Consider the following 16,852-nt stretch of genomic DNA (forward strand, 5'->3'; position numbering starts at 1 on the left):
ACATCAATTATATTTAACACCCGAAAAATTAAAACAATTTGGTTTTAGTAAGTCAGATCTTTGTTTTTGTTGCGATCAGGTTTCTGGTACTTTTTTTACATGCTGTTTGGCTGTGTGATCGGTTACAACAATTTTGGAAAGGTATTCAATCTGTATTTAATAATCTATATAATCTTCATATTGTATTAGACCCTGATATATTTTTATTAGGGAATATGCAACCGTTGATTGATTTAGAATTAGATAATTACCAGATCTCTTTTATTTACTTAGCGCTGGCAGTGCCCAAGAAATGTATAGCGATTACTTGGAAGAATAGAAATGTATTGTCTTTAGATAGGTGGTATTCAGAGATGAAGTTTTGTTTGGTTATGGAAAGAATATCTTTTTCTATACAAGATAAGATGTCTTTTTATGAGTTAAAGTCGACCCCATTTATTGATTATATACAATTTAAATAAGTTTGAATTAATCATTTTTTTCTTTAAAAAAACTTTTTTTATTATATATTTTTTCTATATATATGTTTTCTTTTTTTCTTTCTTTTTTTCGTTTAAGTTCTTTTTGTTTTTGTTTTTTCATATATATTCTTATATAATAAAAAATTTTTGGATTAATAATTAATACTTAATTTTTTTTGATTTTTTTATATATATCAATCTTTTTTTTAAAGATATATATTTTTAATTTTTTTATTATACTAATAGTATTAATTCTTCACTCTTTATCATGGGGGTGGGGAAGGGGGGGGTTTAGGGGTTAAAAATAGTTTTTTTTAGTCTTAGTTTTTAGTTGTTAGGGGGAGATGCCGAGATTGGTATTGTATTAACTATGTTACTTTGTACTTGTATTACTTTATTTTGTATTTTTTTTCTGTACGTGAATTATTTACTTTCTTCATATATTAAAATTAATAAATAAAGTTTCGAAAAGAAAAAAAAGTACTGACTTCAGGCTTTGGCACTTATTTTTTCATAAATGTCGATGCAAGAAGTGGTTTTGACCAGGGTGATAGGGTCCTTTTATAATGATGTCTGTCTTCTTGAGGCAACGCCTCACATTGTTGTCTTCAATGGATGAGGCCACAGCCCGTGATCGCTTTGCTACTTTTTGCAGCCTTCAGCGCTGCTAGGCACATGAATTACCAAACCATGATGCATCAAGTATACTTCCCACAGTACACCTGCAGATGTTTTACAGAGCATTTGGTATCAATGCCCAATCTCCTCAAAATGCTAAGAATATAGAGACATTGTTGAGCCTTCTTCATTGCCTCTTCACGCTGGCTCAGGAGAGGTCCTCTGATATGTGGACTCCAAAGAACTTCAAGGTACTAACCCAATCCACCTCAGTCCAATCAATACAGATATGCGCATGGTCCATCTGCTTCCCCTTCCTAAAATCTACCATTAGGCTCCTTGGTGTTGTTGACATAGAGAGCAACATTGTTGAAAGATGAAAGGTAGTCAGTCTTTAAATGTCAACTTTTATTTTTCTTGTCCACAAATGCTGCTTAACCTACAAAATAATCCCAGAAACTTGGGATTTTTTTTTTTAATTAAAGGGTTGATTCAGAAAAGACTCCCATTGACACTACTAGCATGGATAAAACATTAGCTGATTGGATGGAAACAGAGTGGGAATCAATTGACCAGTAGTGTGCTGCAGGGTTGGTGTTGGGGCCACTTCTTTTTATGTTGTATGTTAATGATTTGGACTGTGGAATAAATGGCTCTGTTGCTATGTTTGAAGAAAATACAAAGATAGGTAGAGGGGAAGGTAGTGAGGAGGAAATAGGCTGCAGAAAGACTAAGATCAGGAGGATGGGCAAAGAAATGGCAAACAAAATACACTGTTGACAAGTTCACTTTTGTAGAAGTAATAAAAGAAACTATTATTTGGATGGGGAGAAAATTCAAAATTCAGAAGTCCAAAGTAACTTGGGAGACCTTGTGGAGGATACCCAAAAGATTAACCTCAAGGCTGAGTCAGTGATAAAAAAAGCAAATCCAATGCTTTTACAGGTACACAATCCTTTATCTGGACATCTAAAATCCTGAAAGCTCCAAAAACCAGCATTTTTTTTTCCTGGTGATGGTACAGCAGATGGAGAGAGACGGCAGCGCGACTCGGGCAGGGGGAGGGAGGAGAGAGACAGCAGCGTGACTCGGGCGGGGGGAGAGAGGAGAGAGAGAAACGGCCGCGTGACTCGGGCGGGGGGAGAGAGAGACGGCCGTGCGACTCGGGCGGGGAGAGAGAGGTACGGCCGCGCGACTCGGGCGGGGGAGAGAGAGAGACGGCCGCGCGACTCGGGCGGGAGGAGAGAGAGACGGCCGCGCGACTCGGGCGGGGGGAGAGAGAGACGGTCGCGCGACTCGGGCGGCGGGGAGAGAGAGAGACGGCAGCGCGACTGGGGCGGGGGGGAGAGAGAGAGACGGCAGCGCGACTGGGGCGGGGGGGAGAGAGAGAGACGGCCGCGCGACTCAGGCGGGGGAGAGAGACGGCCGCGCGACTCGGGCGGGGGAGAGAGACGGCCGCGCCACTCGGGCGGGGGAGAGAGACGGCCGCGCCACTCGGACGGGGGAGAGAGACGGCCGCGCCACTCGGACGGGGGAGAGAGACGGCCGCGCCACTCGGACGGGGGAGAGAGACGGCCGCGCCACTCGGACGGGGGAGAGAGACGGCCGCGCCACTCGGACGGGGGAGAGAGACGGCCGCGCCACTCGGACGGGGGAGAGAGACGGCCGCGCCACTCGGACGGGGGAGAGAGACGGCCGCGCCACTCGGACGGGGGAGAGAGACGGCCGCGCCACTCGGACGGGGGAGAGAGACGGCCGCGCCACTCGGACGGGGGAGAGAGACGGCCGCGCCACTCGGACGGGGGAGAGAGACGGCCGCGCCACTCGGACGGGGGAGAGAGACGGCCGCGCCACTCGGACGGGGGAGAGAGACGGCCGCGCCACTCGGACGGGGGAGAGAGACGGCCGCGCCACTCGGACGGGGGAGAGAGACGGCCGCGCCACTCGGACGGGGGAGAGAGACGGCCGCGCCACTCGGACGGGGGAGAGAGACGGCCGCGCCACTCGGACGGGGGAGAGAGACGGCCGCGCCACTCGGACGGGGGAGAGAGACGGCCGCGCCACTCGGACGGGGGAGAGAGACGGCCGCGCCACTCGGACAGGGGAGAGAGACGGCCGCGCCACTCGGACGGGGGAGAGAGACGGCCGCGCCACTCGGACGGGGGAGAGAGACGGCCGCGCCACTCGGACGGGGGAGAGAGACGGCCGCGCCACTCGGACGGGGGAGAGAGACGGCCGCGCCACTCGGACGGGGGAGAGAGACGGCCGCGCCACTCGGACGGGGGAGAGAGACGGCCGCGCCACTCGGACGGGGGAGAGAGACGGCCGCGCCACTCGGACGGGGGAGAGAGACGGCCGCGCCACTCGGACGGGGGAGAGAGACGGCCGAGCGACTCGGGCGGGGGTGAGAGATTGCAGTGTGACTCGAGCATGGGAGAGAGACGGCAGCACGACTCGGGTGGGGGTGAGAGACGGCAGCACGACTGAAAGGGTGTGGATGTGGCAGCATAATTCGGGTGGGCTTAAATCTGGGCCAGATGGCTTTTGTTCTGAAATCCAGAAAAATCCGAAATTCTGAACACACTGTCCCCCGAGGGTTCTGGATAAAGGAATAGAACACAAGAGCTGTGATGTTGAGGCTTTAGGGCACTGGTGAGGTCTCACTTGGAGTCCGGGGTACCGTTTTAAGAAATAACATGCTAGCAATGGAGAGGGTTCAGAGAAGATTCACAAGAATGATTCCTGGAATGAAGGGATCAGTGTATGAGGTACATTCGATGGCTCTTGGAATGTAGAGTGCAGAAGAATGAGGGGATCTCATTTCAAATGTTCAAGGGCCTGACAGAGTAGAGGTAGCACAGTTGTTTCCTATGGTAGGAGAGTCAAGGAAAAGACTTCAGGATTGTTGGGTGCCCATTTTAAACAGAGATGAGGAGGAATTTCTTCGGCCACAGAGTGATAAGCTTCTGGAATCTGCTGCCATGGGCAGCTGTGGAGGCCAGGACATTGGGTGCATTTAAGGGAGGGTATCAAAGGTTCTGGGAAGGTAGGAGAATGGGGCAACCGATCATCTCATGATGCTATGCTTTAAATTCAGACCCTCAGCAGAGTAACAGGCCCTACCAGCCCAAGCTTGTGCTGCCCAATTACACTCAATTGACCATCAGTCCCAGTATGCTTTGAAGGATAGGAGGAAACCAGAGCACCCAGAGGAAACCCAGACAGACACAAGGAAAACATACAAACTCCTGACAGACAGTGCCAGATTTGAACCCCAGTCACTGGCACTGTAACAGCATTGCACGAACCATGTTTCCAAATGGCAGAGCAGTCTCAATGGGCCTCATGGCCTACTACTGGTCCTTTATCTTATCGTCTGATGGAATCAGAATAGGTGGGACAAGAAAATAGAAAAATATGAAAGATTTGTTTCAGTAGCACATCAGTGAAGACCAGGGTTGAGTTGGGTGATGACAATCAGAAATTCACAGGGACGGAGAGTTTATATAATCCAAAATTGATCAAAGCTGGATAGAAAGGACAATTTGTAAACCATGCTTTTGGCCAATTTTATATATGCAGGTATATATAAAATGATACTTGGGTTGCACAAAGCTACAACAGTCTCTAAATTTTGAACAATTTTCCCAGCTTTATCTAATATTGGCAAGGATGTTTTAACCAATATCAGAATAAATGAAATAAAATTAAATCATGGAACATTTGAGCACAGCTTCCAAAATAATAATAGGAACAAGCTGATCCAGTCTTGCCTTCAAAAACATCATAGACAACCTTGTGATTGAAATATCTGTCTCTCCCTCTCTCTATTGAATATATTCAACTCTAAAACCAGAGCTTTTTTTTGGGTTGACTGTGCTGAGATTCACAACTCTCAGATAAATGAATTCCTCTTCATCTGACTGAAATGGCTGATTTCACATTCTAAAAGATTACCACTTGGATCTTTCTTTTCTTTGGCTTGGCTTCGCGGACGAAGATTTATGGAGGGGGTAAAAAGTCCACGTCAGCTGCAGGCTCGTTTGTGGCTGACCAGTCCGATGCGGGACAGGCAGACACGATTGCAGCGGTTGCAAGGGAAAATTGGTTGGTTGGGGTTGGGTGTTGGGTTTTTCCTCCTTTGCCTTTTGTCAGAGAGGTGGGCTCTGCGGTCTTCTTCAAAGGAGGCTGCTGCCCGCCAAACTGTGAGGCGCCAAGATGCACGGTTTGAGGCGTTATCAGCCCACTGGCGGTGGTCAATGTGGCAGGCACCAAGAGATTTCTTTAGGCAGTCCTTGTACCTTTTCTTTGGTGCACCTCTGTCACGGTGGCCAGTGGAGAGCTCGCCATATAATACGATCTTGGGAAGGCGATGGTCCTCCATTCTGGAGACGTGACCCATCCAGCGCAGCTGGATCTTCAGCAGCGTGGACTCGATGCTGTCGACCTCTGCCATCTCGAGTACCTCGACGTTAGGGGTGTGAGCGCTCCAATGGATGTTGAGGATGGAGCGGAGACAACGCTGGTGGAAGCGTTCTAGGAGCCGTAGGTGGTGCCAGTAGAGGACCCATGATTCGGAGCCGAACAGGAGTGTGGGTATGACAACGGCTCTGTATACGCTTATCTTTGTGAGGTTTTTCAGTTGGTTGTTTTTCCAGACTCTTTTGTGTAGTCTTCCAAAGGCGCTATTTGCCTTGGCGAGTCTGTTGTCTATCTCATTGTCGATCCTTGCATCTGATGAAATGGTGCAGCCGAGATAGGTAAACTGGTTGACCGTTTTGAGTTTTGTGTGCCCGATGGAGATGTGGGGGGGCTGGTAGTCATGGTGGGGAGCTGGCTGATGGAGGACCTCAGTTTTCTTCAGGCTGACTTCCAGGCCAAACATTTTGGCAGTTTCCGCAAAGCAGGACGTCAAGCGCTGAAGAGCTGGCTCTGAATGGGCAACTAAAGCGGCATCATCTGCAAAGAGTAGTTCACGGACAAGTTTCTCTTGTGTCTTGGTGTGAGCTTGCAGGCGCCTCAGATTGAAGAGACTGCCATCCGTGCGGTACCGGATGTAAACAGCGTCTTCATCGTTGGGGTCTTTCATGGCTTGGTTCAGCATCATGCTGAAGAAGATTGAAAAGAGGGTTGGTGCGAGAACACAGCCTTGCTTCACGCCATTGTTAATGGAGAAGGGTTCAGAGAGCTCATTGCTGTATCTGACCCGACCTTGTTGGTTTTCGTGCAGTTGGATAATCATGTTGAGGAACTTTGGGGGACATCCGATGCGCTCTAGTATTTGCCAAAGCCCTTTCCTGCTCACGGTGTCGAAGGCTTTGGTGAGGTCAACAAAGGTGATGTAGAGTCCTTTGTTTTGTTCTCTGCACTTTTCTTGGAGCTGTCTGAGGGCAAAGACCATGTCAGTGCTTCCTCTGTTTGCGCGACAGCCGCACTGTGATTCTGGGAGAATATTCTCAGCGACACTAGGTATTATTCTATTTAGTAGAATCCTAGCGAAGATTTTGCCTGCAATGGAGAGCAACGTGATTCCCCTGTAGTTTGAGCAGTCTGATTTCTCGCCTTTGTTTTTGTACAGGGTGATGATGGTGGCATCACGAAGATCCTGAGGCAGTTTACCTTGGTCCCAACAAAGCTTGAAAAACTCATGCAGTTTGGCATGCAGAGTTTTGCCGCCAGCCTTCCAGACTTCTGGGGGGATTCCATCCATACCTGCTGCTTTGCCACTTTTCAGTTGTTCGATTGCCTTATATGTCTCATCCAGGGTGGGAACCTCATCCAGCTCTAGCCTTAGGGGCTGTTGAGGGAGCTGGAGCAGGGCGGAATCTTGGACTGAGCGGTTGGTACTGAAAAGAGATTGGAAGTGTTCTGACCATCGGTTGAGGATGGAGATCTTGTCGCTGAGGAGGACTTTGCCGTCTGAGCTGCGCAGCGGGCTTTGGACTTGGGGTGAGGGGCCGTACACAGCCTTTAGAGCCTCGTAGAAACCCCTGAAGTCGCTAATGTCCGCGCTGAGCTGTGTTCGTTTGGCGAGGCTAGTCCACCACTCATTTTGGATCTCCCGGAGTTTGCGCTGAAGATGGCTGCATGCGCGACGGAAGGCTTGTTTCTTCTCTGGACAGGACGGCTTTGTAAGGTGAGCCTGGTGGGCAGCTCGCTTCTTTGCCAGCAGCTCCTGGATTTCCTGGCTGTTTTCGTCAAACCAGTCCTTGTTTTTCCTGGAGGAGAAGCCCAGTACCTCTTCAGTGGATTGCAGTATGGTAGTCTTCAACTGATCCCAGAGGGTTTCAGGGGACGGGTCCGTGAGGCGGGTTGCAACGTCGAGCTTTGCTTTGAGGTTTGCCTGGAAGTTTCCTCTCGCTTCGTCTGACTGCAGTTTTCCAACATTGAACCTCTTTCTGGGGGCTTTATTGTTCCTGGGCTTTGGCTTGAAGTGAAGGTTGAGCTTGCAGCGAACCAGCCGGTGGTCAGTGTGGCATTCCGCGCTAGGCATGACCCTGGTGTGGAGCACATCTTGTTTGTCACTTTCTCGCACCAGGATGTAGTCCAGGAGGTGCCAGTGTTTGGATCGGGGATGCATCCAGGTGGTCTTAAGGCTGTCCCTCTGCTGAAAAAGGGTGTTTGTAATGACAAGCCGCTGTTCTGCGCAGAGCTCCAACAGGAGGCGCCCATTGTCGTTGCACTTGCCGATACTCACCAAACACTCAAAACCCTGCTCTGAAAATCACCCTCAAAATCTTGTAGGTTTCACTTGTATTAAAATTCATTCCTCTAAACTTTTAAAAAGTTTCAGCACATATGCCAATTCCTTCATCCCATTAACCTTCTCAGCAGGGCATCCATCACAAGAACATCCAACCTTAAATGTGGAGACAATTTACATGTTTCTCCAACTGCATTTCACTAATCGCCCTTTAAAGACATCTTGTACTCTTCCTGGTCACTTTATGTAATGACATGCTGACTTTTTGTGTTTCTTTTATTTGGTTCCCTCTGCACTACAATATCTTCTGGTCCCACTCCATCTGCCAATTTCCTGGCCTATTTTCATCCCTTTGGTACCCCTCCATTTAATTTAGATAGAGCATGATAACAAGTCCTTCCAGTCCACAGGCTCACGTGACGAATTATCCTCCAAACTCGGTGCGTCTTTGGGACATGGGACATGGGAGGAGACTGCAGCAGCAAGATGAAACCCAAGTGAACACAGGGAGAATATACAAACTCCTGATGGACAGGGGCAAATGCAAACCTGAGTCACTGGTGCTGCAATAAGGTTGTACTAACCATTTCCACCTCACAAATTGCTCACCCATTTATCTTTGCATCATGAACAAATTACAAGACCGAAATTATTCGTTTATCTTCAGCTTTCTGTTAACTGACCTCTTGCCTAACGAGGTCAAAGTATTAACTGCAACACTGAACACTCATTCCTTGATAGTGACCATTTTGAAAATCCTTCTGTATTTTATATCCTCATGGAACTCCAGCAAATATGTCAATGACTTCATTTGATTGCATTCTGATTTTCTAAATACCTACTTTAACTTCATTATGGGTTTTAGCAGTTTCCCCAATGACCAACAATTTCCAACTTTGTCTTTATCCTTTTTTTAAATAATGGCATTACATGCATGGTTTTCCATTAATCTTTACATCTGAAAAATCTTTGAAGATGACAACCATCTACAGCCACTTTCTTTAGGTCAGATCAGGGGCCCTGTAGGCCTTTATCTTGTCTCATACTTTTTTTAAAAATCAGGAAAAGAGATTGATGCAAGGAAAAATTAAACTCTTTTTTTTAAATGAAATTGATCCACTTCAGCACTTCTTCACAAAAATGTTGGCCAAGAATTCCAAAATATAATTACTAAACTTACTTATCAACTATTTGAAATATTTGTGTGAACAGTTTCTTCTGACCAAGAAAAAAAGCAAAATATAGCCAATGTGTGTTGAAACTATATTTCAATTTTAATCTTGGTATACCAACAGAGCAAGGAAGATTACAACATTTCTGATTTTACAATGCACAGCTCACATTCCTTTTAGCAAGTCTGCACGCAATATTGATTCCACAAATAGTTTTTGAGACAATATTTATATTAAGTAGAAGTTTCCCCCAATGATTTATATTGAAGTCACATCTTTCTAATAAGCGAAACAGAAGGCAGAAACAAAGAGCAAGGTGGTCAAGGAATTTAACCTCCTCAACCAATGCCCATCCCCACGTTATACTTTTTGAACATCTTCTCTAATGACTTGTAGATATTTTTTTTTTATAAAGTTCTCACTCATCCAAATTTGTCTTCTTGCATTTAACAGTACCATGACAATTCAAGACATAAATATTAACCTGCAAGGTTAATAGTCTCACCTTTAGAAGTATAGAGGAGGGAAGCTGATTAATATTTGATGGCTCAGGTTCCATTCTTAAATCCTTTAGATTTTCTTGGGACATTATTTCACTATCTTCAGATCCCAAAGGGGATAATGGATGTTGGAGCAGAGAAGAGCAATCACCCATGTTCCCATCAAGTCCAACATTTGTGCATTCTGCTGTGGACGTAGACAAAGCACATACAGACACTGGGCATTGTGTTATGTCATTATTTAAACCAGTTTCAGGAACTCTTCCAACTGCAGAACGAGGTAATTTGCAAGGTGTACAAGCTTGTACTCCAGCACATTTTCGTTTACAAACTGGCATCTCGGAATAGTCTGAACAGACTGTTCTAAACAAAGGGGGCCCAATGAGTTTCGCTGGAACACTGGAAAGTATACTTTTACCCTGTTCTTCCCAAATACTAAGTTCCTTTGTGGAGAGAAGAAACTTGGCACACTCCTCTGTGGTAGTCAAACCAGTATATCTTTCTGCTAGTTTGGATGCACTTTCAAATTGATCCTCATCAAGAGCAGAAGTATTGTGAACTATGAAGCACAGCATACAAGGTCCATGAAGAAAGCAATTCTTTTTCACTTTCCGTCTTCGTTTCTTCACACGTTTGCCATTTTTTGAAAGAAAATGGCCCATATAGAAAACTCCGAATGTTCTCCAATGTGATCCTTCAATAAAAAAGAAAAAAGTGTAAAGCAAAATTTAACCAACACAAATGTCATTCAACTAAAAAGGTAACCAAATTTTGCAAGTACAGTACATTTTCCCATATCCAAAAAGCTTGGGACTGGACAGTTTTCAGTTGTTGGGTTTTTTCAGTTAACAGAACAATGGCTTTAAACAACTGAGCAACATCAGCAGTATACTTGTATCTGTGGTTAAGGAACAATTAAAAAAATGGTAGGCTTTGAGAGCATGAAATAATATTTTGTACATTTATCCTTTATCCGGAACCCTTGGGGGACAGTGTGTTCCGAATTTTGGATTTTTCCAGATTTCAGAAAGCCCACCCGAATTGTGCTGCCGTATCCACCCCCCCCTCCAGTCGCCTGAACGCCTCCCCCAACCATCAGTCCCTTAGCCGCCTCCCCCAACTGCCGGTCCCACGGCCACCCGGACGTCTGTCTACCCCGATCGCCGGTCCCTCGGCCTCCTGGACGTCTGTCTCCCCGACCGCCGGTCCCTCGGCCGCCTCCCCTGAATGCCGGTCCCTCAGCCGCCTCCCCCAAACACCCGGCAGTCTCCCCCGGCCGCCGGTCCCCACTTGCCGGATTTTGGCGCTTTCCAGATTTTAGATGTCCGTATAAAGGACCGTATACCTGTACCAAAAAACAGCTGGATATCTGCTTACAAAATAAAAGCCCCACATGGGAAAGTTGGGTGTGCAGCAGTAGCTACAAGGAGCGAAATCGAAAAAACTACGAGCTCAGGTGAGTTTCAGTTTTAACTGTTTTATTTAAAAACACACGCGCAGCTCTTTAAGAGCGAGCGCGCACCATGTCACCGCGTTGGCTGTGATGTCATGACACAGCTGAAAGGCACGCACAATGGCCAAGACCATGAAAAATCCCTGAACCCGATGGCGCCATCTTAACGCGGCTGCCGTCACACGCAGCTGACTGAGGTTCAAGTGAGCCACTTTTAGCCTGTGTGCCGTGAACAGCTCTACCTTGCCCCCAATGTCTAGAGTGAAAGTCTTGCCAGAATGGTATAGGACCTTGTAAGGGCCTTCGTAGGGCCGTTGGAGGGGCCTGGGTATGGGCCACGCTGAACAAACACAAAGTCGGCCATGAATAAGTCTTTGGGGATGCACACTGGGTGGATGCCGTGGAGGGAGGGGGGTTGCAAATGCAGTCAACCTGTTCTGAAAGTCCTGTAGCAATGCCCTTTTTTCGGTGCCCGAGTCAGGAGTCGGGGAGAAAAACTTACTGGGTAGGAATAGGAGTGCGCCGTAGACCAGTTCTGCGGAGGATGCCTGCAAGTCCTTCCTCCTTGGGTGCTGTCCTGATGCCCAGCAGGACGATGGGGAGCTCGTCCGCCCAATTGGGGCCATCTAGCAGAGCCATGAGGGCCGATTTTTAGTGGTGGTGGAAACGTTCCATGAGCCCGTTGGCCTGAGGATGGTAGGCAGTGGTGTGATGCACCTTGATGCCCAGCAGGGTTGCGAGTTGTGTCCAGAGCGCGGATGTGAACTGTGCACCTCTGTCACTGGTCATGTGTGCCAGCACCCCAAACCTCGCAATCCAATTGGTTAGTAGATCCCTGGCGCAGGAGTCAGTCAAGGTATCCTTGAGGGGGATAGCTTCCAGCCACCTTGTTGTGCAGTCGACTACTGTGGCGTGGTTACGGGCGTCCCAGGAGACCAGCAGCGGCCCCATGACGTCCTCATGGATGTGCTCACAACCTTTTGTCAGGGGGGGTCAAAGTGCTGAACCAGGGTCTTGATGTGGCAGTGGGTGCATTTGCGCGCCATCTGTGCGATTTGCTTCCTCAGGCCATGCCACATGAACCTTTCTGCTATCATTCGAACCGTAGTTTTGATGGACGAATGCACATAGTCATGGACCATTTTGAAGGCCTGGAGCCTCGATTGTTGTGGAACTACTGGACGCAGTATGCACAGGAGCGTGTCAGGGCTATCCAGCAACTTGAAGTCCTCGAAACGGAGGCCGGTGATGGCTGTGCGGAACGCCTGCATCTCCTCGTCCCCTTTTTGTGCCTGTGCTAACTGAGAGTAGTCCAGGCCAAGGGCTACAGTCTGGATGGTGGGTCGGGAGAGTGCATCGGCCACGACATTGTCCTTACCCGCAAGGTGCCAGATGACCGTGGTGAATTCTGAGATGTAGGACAGGTGGTGCTGTTGGCACGCCAACCAGGGGTCCTTGGCCATGGCAAGGACTTGGGTTAGGGGCTCGTGGTCTGTGAAGACTGTAAATGGCCTGACCTCCAGGAGGTACTGGAAGTGCCTGATGGCCAGGTAGCTCCCTGTCGAACACGCTATATTTGAGCTCAGGGGGCGCAGGTGGTGGCTGAAAAATGCCGGGGTCTCCACTCACCTTACACCAACTGCTCCAGGACACCTCCGATGGCTGTGGCTGACACGTCTAAGGAGAGCGGAGTGTGTACGTCAGACCACAGGTGGACCAGTAAGGTGGCATTCATCAGGGCATCCTTGGTAGCTGTGAAGGCTGCCTCTGCCTCCTCCATCCAAGCCAGAGTCTTGTTCTTGGTGGCTATCAGGGCAAACAATGGTTGCATGATGTGAACTGCCCCTGGGATGAAGTGGTTGTAAAAGTTAACCATCCTGGTGAATTCCTGGAGGCCTTTGAGGTTGTCAGGTCGGGCGAACTGGCGTATGGCTGCAACCTTCTCTGCTGATGGCGCTGCTCTGTCTGCCGTGATGGTGCGGTCTAAGAACTGCATGGAGTTCTTGCCAAACTGGCATTTCGCCATGTTAACAGTGAGCCCGAACTCAGCCAGGCGGACAAACACCTTGCGGAGGTGGGCCTTGTGCTCATCGTGGTCCCTGCTGGAGATGAGGATGTCATCGAGGTAAATGAACATAAAGTCCAGGTCTTTGTCCATTGCGTCCATCAGGCGCTGGAAAGTTTGCGCCACGTTTTTGAGGCAGAAAGACATGCGCAGAAATTCGAAGAGTCCAAAAGGGGTCATGATGGCCATTTTGCTGATGCCATCGGGGTGTACAGGGATTTGGTGGTAGCCCTGCACCAGTTCGACCTTCGAAAACACCCTCGCACCGTGGAGGTTGGCTGTAAAGTCCTAAATGTGGGGAACGGGGTAGCGGTCAGGCATGGTTGCATCATTCAAGTGGCAGTAGTCTCCGCAAGGTGGCTAACTGCCTGAGGATTTGGGGACTATGTGCAGTGGGGATGCCCATGGGCTGTCGGATCTGCGGACTATCCCCAACTCCTGCAAGCGGGAAAAATTTTTCTTGGCCAACTGCAGCCTGTCTGGAGGCAGTCTTCTGGCTTTGGCGTGGAACAGGGGGCCTTGGGTCCAAATTTGATGTAGCACCCAGTGTTGTGGCATGGTGGAGATGAACTGCGGTCGGAGGTTCACCAGGAATTCGTTGAGGATGCGGCCGTACTCAACGTTGGGGGTGCTGACTGCGGCTTTGCCAGGGCCGTGGGTGGTGGTGGCCTCGAGGCAGACTGCCTGGAAGGTCCAGGCATGTATCAGGCTTTTGCCTTTGAGATCCACCAGCAGACTGTGTGCTTGGAAAAAGTTGGCGCTGAGGATCGCCATGCCCACAACGGCTCGGGTGAATCTCCAATGGAATTTCTCGCTTCCCAGCTGAATGAGCATGTTGTGCGTGCCGAAAGTCCAAATGTTTGTGCCGTTGGCTGCCCGTAGCATGGGGCCTCGCTGCCGGGTGCAGGTCTCCAGTGCAGTTGGCTGGATGATGCTGAGTTCAGCGCCCATGTCAACCAGGAACCATGTCTGTGCCATGGAGGAGGCTGTTGAGGTGGTCAACTGTCACAGCCATTAGTGGCACCTGGCCTGGTTGTTTTTCTGAAACGAACAGGGTTGTCTGCATTTGCATGCCTGGGCTCCCCAAAGATGATGATCGAAATACCAAGTGTTATTCAGAGCTTCTGTCTTTTTGCTGGGGCACAGCTGTAGCCAGCTGGGGCTGGGGCGCATCACCTGACTCATAGCTGCTTCATTTTAATGTTTCGTGCGCCACAAGACGTCTGCTCGGGCCGCGACCTCACTTGGGTCTGAGAAGTCCTCATCTGCCAACAATAGCTTGATGACGTCAGGCATCTGCTCTAGGAAAGCCTGCTCGAACATGAGGCATGGCTTGTGGCCTTCTGCCAGAGCGAGCATCTAATCCATGAGGGCAGACAGCGCCCTGTCTCCTCGGTCGTCCAGGTGCATGAGCCTGGTGGCACGCTGGCGTTTGGACAGGCCGAACATGCTGAGGAGGAGCTGGTTGAGCACTGGGTATTTACCCTCCTCCGGGGGGGTTGTGAATTAGGTCATCCACTCTGGTGGTAGTCTCCTGGTCGAGGGCGCTGACAATGTGGTAGAACATCGTCGAGTCAGAGCTGATCTGCCAGAGGTGAAACTGTGCTTCCGCTTGCCCGAATCATGTGAGCGGGCAAAGTATCCAGAAGGGCAGTAGTTGCACGGCGACTGCGTATACTGCCGCAGAGTCCATGATGTAGAGGCCAGAATCTTCTGGGCTCGTCGGGGTCACCAATTGTAGCGGTAGCTACAAGGAGTGAAATCGAAAGAAACCACAAGCTGAAGTGAGTTTCAGTTTCAACTGTTTTCTTTTAAAACTCGCACGCGACTCTAAGGGCGAAGGTGCACCACGTTGGCTGTGATGTCATGACACAGCCGAAAGGCACACACGATTGCAGAGGCCATGAGGAATCCCGAACCCGATCGCGCCATCTTAACACGGCTACTCCGCTACCATGGCAGTCACACATGGAGCCAGTTCACCTGTGTCACTATGTGCGCCACCACAGGTGATAATTATTTTCAACTTGTGGCATCACATTGGCGCAGTAAAAACAAATTTGATTAGTGGATCATTTTGGTCAACAGAACAGATAACAAAATACACTGTATAAACTTGGATAAACAATAATTGAACAAGGGTTATAGAAAAAAAATTAATCTTTTATTTAAATGAAATTAGCAGGTAATCTCCACAACCCTTGTACTTATAATTGCAATAAGATATTCTTCTTTTCTTTGGCTTGGCTTCGCGGACGAAGATTTATGGAGGGGGTAAAAAGTCCACGTCAGCTGCAGGCTCGTTTGTGGCTGACAAGTCCGATGCGGGACAGGCAGACACGATTGCAGCGGTTGCAAGGGAAAATTGGTTGGTTGGGGTTGGGTGTTGGGTTTTTCCTCCTTTGCCTTTTGTCAGTGAGGTGGGCTCTGCGGTCTTCTTCAAAGGAGGTTGCTGCCCGCCAAACTGTGAGGCGCCAAGATGCACGGTTTGAGGCGTTATCAGCCCACTGGCGGTGGTCAATGTGGCAGGCACCAAGAGATTTCTTTAGGCAGTCCTTGTACCTTTTCTTTGGTGCACCTCTGTCACGGTGGCCAGTGGAGAGCTCGCCATATAACACGATCTTGGGAAGGCGATGGTCCTCCATTCTGGAGACGTGACCCACCCAGTGCAGCTGGATCTTCAGCAGCGTGGACTCGATGCTGTCGACCTCTGCCATCTCGAGTACTTCGACGTTAGGGATGAAAGCGCTCCAATGGATGTTGAGGATGGAGCGGAGACAACGCTGGTGGAAGCGTTCTAGGAGCCGTAGGTGGTGCCGGTAGAGGACCCATGATTCGGAGCCGAACAGGAGTGTGGGTATGACAACGGCTCTGTATACGCTTATCTTTGTGAGGTTTTTCAGTTGGTTGTTTTTCCAGACTCTTTTGTGTAGTCTTCCAAAGGCGCTATTTGCCTTGGCGAGTCTGTTGTCTATCTCATTGTCGATCCTTGCATCTGATGAAATGGTGCAGCCGAGATAGGTAAACTGGTTGACCGTTTTGAGTTTTGTGTGCCCGATGGAGATGTGGGGGGGCTGGTAGTCATGGTGGGGAGCTGGCTGATGGAGGACCTCAGTTTTCTTCAGGCTGACTTCCAGGCCAAACATTTTGGCAGTTTCCGCAAAGCAGGACGTCAAGCGCTGAAGAGCTGGCTCTGAATGGGCAACTAAAGCGGCATCATCTGCAAAGAGTAGTTCACGGACAAGTTTCTCTTGTGTCTTGGTGTGAGCTTGCAGGCGCCTCAGATTGAAGAGACTGCCATCCGTGCGGTACCGGATGTAAACAGCGTCTTCATTGTTGGGGTCTATAAGATATTACAGACTTTCAAAATGCACACTGGGACACTTAACAAATTTTCAGTACAAATCCAAAGCAAAATCAACACTGCAATTCTATTACCACAGTCGTGAGAACAGCTTTTGAAGCCAACTTACTCTCTGTTTCAGAGAAGTTGACAACTATTCCACTATTTGAAAATGAAGGGTCAAGCTTAATTCACAACTGGTTTTCGGATTCTAATTCACAGAAAATTAAGTTCTTGAATTTACAGCTTCTTTAAAAAACATGGATCAGAAATGTAATTAGTATAATTAGTGGTGAAGCATGACATTTATTACCATTTTCTCACAAACTGTCTCAACATGGCCATTTTACTCAAGTTCAACTCTTTTGTGTATTATTTTAACAGGCTCAAAATGTTTATAGAGATACAACACTCAGACAGAACAAAAAACTTCAAAATAATTTGGTAACCTGCATTTCAAAAGTAAAAATGTACAACTTTATCAAGATGTAATGGTATCCATAAAACCTCACAACTTTCCACAATACAAGAGGACAA

At 48.5% G+C, this 16,852-nt stretch overlaps 1 protein-coding gene across 9 annotated transcripts in view; it reads right to left on the reverse strand.

Annotated features, from left to right (window-relative positions):
* Positions 1-16,852, reverse strand: part of fbxl17 (F-box and leucine-rich repeat protein 17) — a 725,386-nt gene that overhangs the window by 699,326 nt on the left and 9,208 nt on the right. For all 9 annotated transcript variants that reach the window (XM_069892541.1, XM_069892540.1, XM_069892527.1 and 6 more), the window contains exon 2: positions 9,460-10,148. In XM_069892541.1, coding sequence (XP_069748642.1) covers positions 9,460-10,116 — 657 coding nt within the window. In that variant the 5' untranslated portion in view covers positions 10,117-10,148. The remainder of the gene's footprint in view (positions 1-9,459; positions 10,149-16,852) is intronic.

This window comes from Narcine bancroftii, chromosome 1 (assembly GCF_036971445.1).
Source record: "Narcine bancroftii isolate sNarBan1 chromosome 1, sNarBan1.hap1, whole genome shotgun sequence".
Lineage (NCBI taxonomy): Eukaryota > Metazoa > Chordata > Chondrichthyes > Torpediniformes > Narcinidae > Narcine > Narcine bancroftii.